The sequence below is a fragment of the Centropristis striata genome, chromosome 1 (genome assembly GCF_030273125.1).
Source record: "Centropristis striata isolate RG_2023a ecotype Rhode Island chromosome 1, C.striata_1.0, whole genome shotgun sequence".
In the NCBI taxonomy this organism is placed as follows: Eukaryota; Metazoa; Chordata; class Actinopteri; order Perciformes; family Serranidae; genus Centropristis; species Centropristis striata.
This window is the reverse complement of record NC_081517.1, coordinates 36579917-36591387: the sequence shown is the minus strand read 5'-3', so window position 1 is coordinate 36591387 and position 11471 is coordinate 36579917. Positions and strand designations below refer to the sequence as shown.

At 39.4% G+C, this 11471-nt stretch overlaps 1 protein-coding gene across 1 annotated transcript; it reads right to left on the bottom strand.

Moving 5' to 3' along the window:
• Positions 1–419: 419 nt before the first annotated feature.
• synpo2b (synaptopodin 2b) lies at positions 420–7605 on the bottom strand. Its single transcript, XM_059340755.1, has 3 exons — positions 6930–7605; positions 4447–6139; positions 420–646 (listed from the first exon to the last, which is right to left on the bottom strand). The coding sequence occupies exons 1-3, from the start codon at positions 7603–7605 to the stop codon at positions 604–606; spliced, it is 2412 nt and encodes an 803-aa protein (XP_059196738.1). The 3' UTR covers positions 420–603.
• Positions 7606–11471: the final 3866 nt, after the last annotated feature.

Below are 11471 nucleotides of genomic sequence, written 5' to 3'. Positions count from 1 at the left end.
AAGAAATGTTACAGGTGCCCCCGGTCCCACCTACACTATGTATCCTTAATGTTAATATAAAAGTATATTTCTCATTGTCTGATGTATGTCTGACCTCATTGTAGTGGTATTAACTTCTCTGGACTGCGCTATGCAGAGAGGAGTACTTTGTTGGACCGGGGCCTGGTCCCATGTATCCAATACTGGCCCTGCTGGCAGGCCTCAGCGGCTGAGCAGGTCTGAAGGGAGGCCCATAGAAGGCTGGTTTCTCAGGTGAAAATGTCCTGCTCATGAACGGTGCCTGAAAAGCTGGGGCCGCATGATAAAGGCCCATGCCAACAGCTGGGGGATCAAGAGACACCCTGCGCTTCCATTCATCTGGAGGCTCTGGCAGAGACCTGCGGTGCCCTGCAGCTTTGACATTAGAGGCAACAGATGACGGGAGGCTCTGAAACACAAAGGCGTCATCCACTGCACCAATGGGGCTCCTGGACGCCGCCTCCCACGGTGACAGAGGCTTGTAGACTTTTTCTTGGAAGGACATTTGCCTCTGTGTGGGTAAAAATGACGACTGGATCCCAGGTGTGCTCATAGGTGACAGCAGTCTGGGAGATGGCATCGAATTCAGCCGCTTGGGCAGACTGAGGGAGCGGCTTCGACCAAATCCCTGAAAGAAAAGCACATATGAGTTGATCTGTCTAACAGCAGTGCTGCAGACTTTGCTGCCACCCTCTGGCTTCATGGAAGACTGGACAACTTATAATGTAGTTTATTGTAGGTTTTATTTGGAATTAAATTATGTTTAAATGATGTCATTAAATTATGTTTTTTTGTGATTGAAGAGGTACAAACAGATGAATGACTGCTGAAATAACTTTCCAATATTTCGTGAAACATTTTCAGCACCCTTACCAAAAAAAGTAGAAGAGGATCTTTTGCATTGAAAGAATAAATGTATTACATGTGCAAAGTGACACAATAAGGGTTTAATGTGACAAAAAGCAAACAGACCATATTCAGCAAAGCTAAAAGGTCATATTATTCTGGAGATAAATCAATCAATCAGACTAACAGCAATGACTAACAGGGAGAAGGGATGTATAAGACTGAAATGTGTTATTTTTACACCTGAAATAAATTGATTATTTTACATATTAAGAGCCTCCTCTATTTTGTCATTCGTTCTGGTTCATTTCAATGAACTTGGAAAGTTATTTTAGCTAAATGACCAGTCTTATATCCAAGTTTTCCCCATTGCTGTTAGTCTAATTAGCTTTTTATTATTTTTACTTTAAAAATGCATGGTCTGTAAGCTGTGTCAGGGATGGTCCGTTGATCAAAACATTCACTTTTTGTCTCATTTATTCACATAACTAACATATTTATGACTCACACTTTTGCACATGGAAGTCAATCATTATTTTGCATCTAAAGAACCTGTTCTACTTTATTTGTTGAAACCAGAGTGTTGATTTTGGATACATACACCTGACACTATCTTTTGAAAACTTTTAAAGTCTGTTTTTTCGCATGTTTGAGTGATATAAACATATTTGTAAGATCTTAAAAGTTTTGAAGAAAGATTTGAGACATTAAAAAACATTGAAAATAAATAAGGATTTATAAACGTACCTGCTGTTGGTCCAATAAACTTAACATACAGTAGATACAGGGGAAAAACATTTATAAGATGATGAAACTGCTTGGAACTGTATCTGTGCCCACTTGTTTTTATTTCATCTACTTAAAGGGGAAATCCACTCTAAAATCAACCCACATTTCAGTTTAATTTAAAACTGTTCACATTAAGGGTCACTTCACTAATTATGGACTGAAATAGTTGTTTTAGCTTTAAAGGTGTTTTCACTTATTATGGCCAACTCAACCTCCACTCAGGTTGAAGTGATGTCATTATGTGATGTCAAAAACCCCTTTGACCTTCAGAAATCATACCCACCAATTTTTGGAAAATTATCTAAGATCTCCTCATTATTAGCTTATCTGTGTGGCAGCCTTTTGAAGCTCAGGTATAATCATCCTGTCACAGGAAATCGCTGCAGTCCTGCTAGTGTTGGTTGTGTCTTTTGTGCAAATCAGCTAAAAGAATAAGAAAAAACAAACCCATCTCAACACAAGGCAGTTAACTACTGAGTATGTCATGCTGTAATCTAACATCATGTTTAATTTTGTTGTATATGACAAAAACATGGTTGTTGCACCTTCTGTGTGACATCTCTGGGTATGAGGGAATTGTTTTCTGATTAATATCCTCAAAATTTGTGCAGAATCTAGCCTGTATTTTAATGCAAAACTTTTATAAAAAGGTTATATACTCTTGTATTGTGATAGTAGATTATTGCTATGAAGGAATAATTAAAATAAAGAAATGTAAATCCTGCTTTAGGGTGGCTTTCCCTTAATTAGATGCTTAGTACCATCCTACAAAATAAAATGTATTTCAGGGCCGAGATCAGTTCCAAACTTATCACATAAGTTAAAGGTGTATTGATGGAAAAGCTGTGAAAACAAACAGAAACATAAAGTCATAGTGGTCAGTGATAGTGTTAACCATCAGCAATATTCCATGCTATATTAATATGAGTAACAAGTTAATTTGATAATAGCCAATAATGTAGTGAGTCTTTATAAACTGATATTGCTGAAGGTGCAGTAAATGTGAAAGTGTGGGGCAGTGAGAGAGATAAAGGAGGAAATATGGGTGACACAAGAAAACAAAAAGCTTGTGACACACATAAGAAGAACACAAGTAGAGGGAAAGAGAAATTTAATAGCATGATTGTGCTGAGAACAAGAAGTGCAATAAACAGTGATATGTTTGAAAGACAGAGACATAAACACAAGCACATGTTTTTCCATTTTGAGTTTGCAATGTGAATAAAAAGTCACATCTCTGTGATAACTCGTGTTTTACATCAAGGATGAGGATACAGGATGACTTTACTGACAGTTAAATAACTGGCCATATCTGACTACTGCAGAAAATATATCCACATAAAAAAACATTAAAAGTAATCAGGGTAAATAATCACAACTAACATTAGTGCTTTTAGCTGTTGTGATGCCATTAAAGTTTGGAATGAGACTGAAAGGAATTGCAAATTGTATGCATCCAAAAAAGTAGTGCATAGACAGTTTCTTCCCAGACACACAAAATGGTTAAAATATTCTGTAAATATAATTGTTAAAGTGAATTACTCCTTAATCAGATTGCAGAATTATTATATAATAACTTAATTTGATAAATATATTTATTTTTGTTGCTTTAGGGGTCATTAATGTAATCCTATTTGTTACAAAAGAAAAACAACTAAAGAAAAAAAAAACTCAAACTCAAGGCCTCAGTTGAACAAGGCTTTCTGCACACATTATTGCACGTGTACTAGCACTTCCTGGGAATCACTCAACATGATCCAGTCTCACATTTCCTTTTTCAAACACACATGCACCTCCCAAGTTTGAGGAAGATGATATAATGTACTAAATTATTCATTTTAGTGTATAATCTATTGATTTATAATTCTAAACTGTAGCTCTGCTGTACATTCAACATATTTTCTTCACATTGCCAGCTAAATATCTCTTTATAGCTGCAAATTATTTTGGATCTGATCTACATTTAGACAAAAGTCTGTACAGTTCCACCTGCTAAGTAAGACATTTTAGATGCTACTGAAATGCAGATGTAATCGTGTCTCAGTGGTGACTACACCAAAGCATGCCCATATACAGTAGTAGAACTAAAGTAGCATAGCAACAGACTTCCACTGTTTGCTTGACACCACTGGCTTCTTAGCAGAAAACCTCGGGCGAGGTGCCATCTGACGTGCGCCTCTAGCAATCAGAGCTGCAGGTGAGAAAGCGGAAGCTATGCTGTCACTGGTAGAGGAGTGCTGGGAGGATGCGCTCGCAGGGCGGGCGCTCGGCGCCTGCTGCTTGTTGCTTATGTGATTGGCTGCAGGGGTGACAGTGTGCTTTTCAACCAAGCGCTTTTCAGCTGCAAGAGCCTCAGCTGATCTTGTGTTTTGGCGGGCAGAAGAATTTGGGGAACTTACCGGTACAGCAGACTTAGCAGTGACTTCTGCTTTGCTTTGAGCAACAGGCTCAGAGGCTTTATAAGGAGAATGGGAAGGGGCAGATCTTTGTTTAATGCTTTTGGTAGCCTCAAACTTGGATGCTGGAGTTGGTTTGGGGCTGGGGCTGGGGCTGGGGCTTTTGGCCTCGTGGACAGCATCGTACTTGAATAGTGACGAGTCCAGCTGATAAGGCTGATGTTTCATAATATCTAAGGGGTTCAGGTGCTTCGGTGCTGCTTTAGGTTTCGCTTTGGTCTTAGGCTTGATTTTGGGGCTGGTGGAAGGGGGCTGCTTGGCTGCTGACGGAGGGTAGAAAGGAGCCAAGAGGGGATTGTATGATAACGGAGGTGGGGCACGAACAATGGAAGAATACCTCCATGAGTTTGGGAGTGATGAGGTTGGGGAGGGGGATCTCGGCCTGTTAGCTTGCACCGTGTCAGCGTCGACCACAAACTTCTCCATACGGGACTGTCTCCTGGCAAACAGCGCTGCACCTTTTCCCGCCATTGTTGGACCATCACCAGTCTGATTAGTACCTCTCTGTGAGACTCGACCCTGAGGAGAAGTCTGTGGTGCTTTTGACGCCTGGACGTACGACTTCCCTGCTCGTGGTGGGCAAGAGGCGACTGACTGTGGAGCGCTGTCTAACTTATTCCTTGAGGGTGAAGGTGGCTGATGTGGACTGTAAGTAGGACTGCGGGTCTGCATACTCACAGGGGATCGTGACGGCTGTTGACTCCAGCTATTTGTGGTTGGCTGAAGATGAAGCTGAGAAGAGGAGTTGACTGGAGCCCAGCCACTGGCAGGTGTTTGAAGAGTTGCCTGGGTTTGATCCGGTGCCCAGTGGTTGGCCATCTGTTGAGACTGAGCCCAATCCTGCTGCTGTAAATAATGCTGACTATGAGGCCCCACAGGGCTGTGTGAAGGTTGTGAAACAGGACTTCTTGGTGGAATAAAGGGCTCGGCAGAGGGGCTCCTCCTCATCCATGGTGGGCAAGATGGGTTGATGAAAGGTTTTGGGGCAACTGGAGGGGGATTCTTGAGTTTTATTGTTCTGGGTTGCATGAAGTTACAAGCTTCAGCGCCTAGACTGAAAAAGTCTTCCTCTGACTCAATAAAAGACCTCCTTTCCCCTTTATTTTGAATATGAAGATCTGATCCTTGCACTTTCATTGATGGCTGTTTATTAGCGGCCTTCCTTTTAGACTCTGGCAGGATGCCGGTCTTTATTGCCGGCACAGATATTCTCTCGTCTCTTGAGGCTATGATGTCTCCGGTTGGGGACCAAACCTGCGGGTTAGTGTTAATGGGCACGGGTACTCTAAATCTCGGTTCATGCTTCTTTGACACTGGAACTGGAACGGGGCCACCAGGCATGACAGGAGCAGAAGTTGTGCTGGTGTGAAATCCTAGGAAAGGCTTTGCAGTTCTGTTTGGCACCAAGGGTCTTGGCACGTTGGATAGGTGGTTCATCTGTTGACTACTTTCTTGGTATTCTAAGTGCTGCTTGAGATTTTCATCCATGTAGTCGGCCTGATCAGTTTGCAGGTAAATTTCCTCATCGTCATAAATATTCTCTGCTTCTGTACGTTCGTGTTCTGTTAACGTCTCCACGTGTAATCCTCTATTCCTCAGTTCTTCATGCTCTGACGCAATTTCATCCATCCGTTTGCGGCGTTGGGCAAACATCATAACGCCCTTTCCTTTAGTATCCGGTAGTGCCTCCATTTCTCGAACACTTCCCCAATTCAGACTTAAATTATGCTGCTGGTGGTAAACAGAATACTCCTCCTCTAACTCGGATTCACTTGTTGCTGCAAAGTTATAACCAGCGGATGTGACTTCTTCAGATTCCTCCTCTATTTGGTCTTCGCTGTCAAACTTGTTCTCACCAGTCCCGTAACTCACAAGTGTATACTTCTTGACCCTCTGGCGGCGTTTGTTAAACAGCAAGGCTCCCTTATTCTGAGGGTTGGGTGCGTTCGTTAGAAGCCGAGCAATTCGATTACATTTGGACTTGGTCTCCTTGGCGTGTCTCTCTGATTGGCTCTCGTTGTGACTGAGCCCTGAGACAAAGGAAGGGGAAAAAAGGAGGTGAGAAAGAGAAAAACAGATGCACATGTTGAAGAAGCTGCAGTTTTTAAATGGTTAATTCTCAGTAAAATTAAATAATAGAATGATAACAATTACATTTGTTGATATTTGGGGGGTTTATTTGACAAAGTACTTGACCTTACCTTTATTATTATTATTTTTGAAGCAAGCACACTAATAACAAGTGAGAGAAATATAAAAGTTGCCCCTGCTGAAGCAAGCACACTAATAAAAGCATCATATTTACTTACAGCTAACTTGGGGGGGTCCATGAGGCAAGAAAAGCGAGGAGCTCACTTTCCATTGCCGTCAAGGCTTACGATTGGAAAAGGGATCGGGTGACAGGCCAGGGTGACACATGCTGGTGTCTGTCAAATTTGTTTCTGCCAGCCTCATCATATGGTCATAATTTATTCTTATCCTGCTCTGACTAATAAAGCCATGGGAATTCTCCCTGTAAGTCCACCTCAAATAGACCCCACGTTGCAGCATGAAAATAACCAGCAGCCACAGTGCTTTGCACAAGTTATTTATCGATGAAATAATAATATAACAACAATAACAGTTAGAGGCAGAAAATCTCATTTAAAACGGTTATTAAAGTTAATTCATGCTTCAGGCAGCAAACACAAAGTAATATCTCATTAAGGAACACATAAATCATTTCAGAAAAAAACAAAACATTTAATACAGGCTGTATGGTTTGCATGACTAGCTTCATGTGTCCACTGGAATCTAACAAGTGAGAAGATAGAAACTTACGTGTGGACCTTGCCCTCTGCCCGTCCGGTCTGCACAGATCTGTGTCAGACTCAGAGTTCCACTTCTCTGCCTGCTCAGCAGCCTCGTCTGAAATTCCAAAGAAGACAGAAGCAGGAGGTGCTTCACTGCTCCCTCCTTCCTCTGAAGATTCAACCCTCCTGTTCCCAGTCCCTGGGCCCTGCCTATTACTGGCCCCCAGGGGCTGCTCAGCGGTCAGGGTCAAGGCCAGGGTCATATCAGCTGCACAGCCCAGAGAGGAGGAAGATGACTGGGAACGAGGCCGCGATATCTGGCCGGCGTGAGGCTCCGAGTCGGGGCGCTCTGGATGCGGGGACAGTGATGTTGGAGAGGGTTGAATGTGAGGAGACTCTGTAATGGACTCTCTTGATCCACTAAGGTAGATGTCATCTTCCTCTTGGTATGAAACATCCTCCTCACTTCCGCTGAGTTCATGTAGGGAGTGTTGCTCACCTGCAGACTCCCAGTCTTGTGACTCGTGGTGTTCTGGGGACTCGGGGTCAGACCTGGTGATGTGAGCATGTACGTGGTCTAAAGGGTAATCTAAATCACTGGCGTCGTCTTCATTGTAGGACTCGCAAAGTTCCTGGGAGCCATCTGAGCCTGACCAAGGCACCACGTTGTCATTGTTGTCTGCGTCTTCAGCTCCAGGTTCCATCTCTAATGCTGTTTCACAATGCCCCGGGTGTCACCAATAATACCTTCATTAAGACAAAAACAAACTGTTCAGGCCAAGGAGCCTTTTTAAAACAACAAATTATATATAAAATCCCCCTGAAATTAACTCCATATTGGCCAACATAAGTGTAAACATAACACACTTCAAAAGTCTTGCAGATATATACAAATGTTCACCTTTATGGCTATGAATTCATTTTAAATTAAGTGTTTATGGTTCAGATCAAGAGATGTCAGTATTAGTGCATTTTGTAATATTCTGAACTACCATGTAATTGTCTGAATTATTCCTATCCCCAATAGGGAGTGCAGCTTTTCTTTGGCAGTCACATCAGCGCTGCCATCGCTCTAAATGGAATGGTATGTAATATCAAGGGGGGAAACTGTATTCACGTCCAAGAGGATAAGCAAAACAATTGGGTGGCTGTTTTCCGAACTGCTGTTTATACAGCAAGGTTTCTTTGCCTCTGCTGCTCTCATCTATCACAGCAACAAAATGCCCGCACTGCAATCAGCATTTCCATTTAAGAACTAAATGTGTGAGACTATTTGTTTCATACATAGTGGAAATAGCTAGGCCTCCTACTCCCTCACTTATAAACCAGTGTTTGTTTTGTTGCTAAAGATGAATTATATCAACATTTAATCAGTCAAAAAGGCTACCAAATGATTATCGCTGATCATTCTAGTTATCTGATATTGCATCAAGATCAATGATAGAAAATGATTAGGTAACACTTTATAATAAGGTCCTTAATAACCATTAATTAACAAGTACTAAGGCATTGTTCTCGCTTTAGATCTGGTAGTTGCAAAAAGCATAGTTAACTTATAGTTAACTTATAATAGATGAGCAATAAAGTATATTTTAACATCAATATGCAAACAAAATAAGATTAATAAAGGCATGGCAAAGACATAATGGGTGGGTCATGGGTGTTTGTAATGCCATTATTAACACTTATATAAGCTTATAAACACACAATAATGTTAATAAGCATCTTGCAAGGACTTACAAGGGCCTTATTACTTGTTAATTAATGGTTATTACAAGGACCTTAATATAAAGCGTTACCAATGATTATATTGATTAAATTATCTGGTGCAAAACAGCAACATTTTCCCATCCAGTCAAATATTTTAGCAAAAACTGAGAGTAAATTTAGCAGTTTTACTGCCTGGATTCATTTTCAGTTTAAACATGAACATAAAATGGAGCCTTCATGACCTAATGTGAAATTGTGATCTAAAAATGAGTATCAAGTGTCTACATAGCAGAATATGGTTCGGAACAGAGGACGCTTCAGCAACCTGCCACTGTTAAAAAGACTGCAGGGAAAACACAGCAAGTAGATTAAACTGCAAACACAACTCAAACACAACTCAAACACAACGTTTCCTGGCACCAGAAGGTGGCGCCATAACACTGTAGATCATGACTTACATAAATCCACTTCCTGATCACATTTTAAAAACAGATGTCATGAGCTGTAAAAACTTCACGTTGCACACTGATTTACAGGCTATAATTTTTCTTTTCATGGCATTTGTAAAATATTTTCAAAATAAAATAATTTCAAGAGTACAATAAACTGATTATTACACACTGATAACACAGAAAGGTCAGAGGATGGTGTCTACAAATACTATTTAATTAAAGAGACTCACAGATACATATATTCATCCCAGAAGATGACAGAATGTAATCAACAGCACTCAAAGTCTAAAGCCATGCAAGCTAAGTCACAAAACACAAGAAGTGAACAGGACAAAGTGGTGATTTTGCTATTATTAGATCCCTAAAAATAGGTGGGTCAAAAGGGTAAAGGTTTGTCCTGAGACTGGCACAAACTGGAAATGTAATATCAATCTGCCTACTGACTACTGTGAGATTATGAGTTTTGCTTTTAGCAAATATTTTATATTTCGTGTCAATCTTTATGTTTCAATGATTCTTTTGTACATGAGGACACTGGGGCCTGATGGTCACACAATAGGTCATGTAAAGGTCAACATGAGGATAACAATATAAAGTTTTTTGGAATAAAGCATGAGGCTACAGGAAAGACAAACTGACATCCCCATCCACAACTACTCCGAGGAATATTTATTTACATTATTTAATAATATATATTTTGTTTTACAAATTTAGATCAGTTAAAATTAGTCTTTTCTACTAGCTTCTACTAGCTAGCAAACTACTAGCTAGCAAACTCAGGGATAAAAAATCTTGAAAGTTAACATGTATTTTGTGAGTTCTACAAACTTCTTTTGATTGATATCATTTTTAATCAAATGTTTAATTTGAATTTTATTGATCACACAAGCACTGTCTTGTGTAGGAATAATTAAAAATATATGTAATTTAGCAATATAAGTAGACAAAGGAACATTATTGAGTAGTTACAAATTAGCACATTTGAATTTCAGTGATTAACAGATTGAGTTTACAATACAGATTTACACACACATATCCCAGAATATATGTTGGTTGACCATGTCTTGTAATGCAAATTTACTGCCATGTACTTACATGAGCATTTACACTACAAACTGTTTTTACGTAGCAGGAAAGTAGAATATTGAAGCAAAAGAAGTGGAAAAATATCTGTGATAAACAAAGCAAAATAATCAACAACCAAAAATCATTAAAAAAAATTAAGATAGTAAGATAGTAGTAGTAAAACAATAATAGTACTATGCATCATTGCACACCTTTCTTTTTTGAAGCATGTGGCATGTCTATATGTGGTACAACATAACTGGACTGAAGGTTGTTGAAGCCTCAGATAAATTTACATTAGACTAGACATGTCTTCCTGCATTTTACTATACTGCTATAAAAAGGCTCAATGACACGTGCAGGCTCGAGGAAGCAAAAATGTACTGGTTACTAATTACTTCACACTGGAAGACTACAGCAAATACTGTAGGAAGGAAACTAGTTTGGTTAATTAAAAAGTTGTTCAAACTACTTTGTTTTGTAAAAAAAATATATAAAAATTGATAATGTACCTTAACCCTCCTGTTATGCTCCATTTCCAAGTTAAAAAATAAATAAATATTAATAAAAGTTAAAAGTATTTTTTCGGGGTGAAACTTATTCTGCTTGGTTTAAAAAGTGTAATCCATATAAAAAGAAATGTAAATCGTTAATTTCGCATATTTTATTGTGTTAAAATGTAAAGAAAAAAAAGTAAAATAAAATTGTAAAAAATCAACGTGATGTAAAAGTATTGTATTCTATTTGTAGGTCTTTCCAATGTACATAAAAAAAGGTTTTAACATCATTTAACATTATTTCTGTTCCTGAGAAATGAACATAACTGGAGGGTTAATACAAAATTATAACACAAAAAATCACACGCAAGCAAAAAATAAAAAATTTTTATTTTTATTTTACGTAAACCTAAAAAGTGGAGAAAGTGCAAAGAACGTGAGCTTTAGTTTGGTATAAAATCCATCTGTCAGACACCTGTCTTCCAGAAACTAAAATCCAGGTGAGGTTACTCAGTCAGCCAGGTAACTTGTAAAATAGCATGCAGCAACTGTGCTCATTTATTAATACACATCTGGGAGGTTTATCCAAGACGCGTGAGCACTCCTGCACATGCATTACACAAAGGTGAAAGGTCAAATGTGTTGTGGTAATGAATGCATTACCATGGATGAGTGTAGTGCTCCATCTATAAGCTGGCTAGCTGCTGTTAAACAAGAAGTTTAATTACATGTAGCTCACTGATCCCCAACACATGCAGCTCCAGGATTACTGAAACCTTCAGACTGTTGGACACTTTGCCCTATGACCACGCTTCTCTTCACACTTGGTTCCACTTCACTTTAACA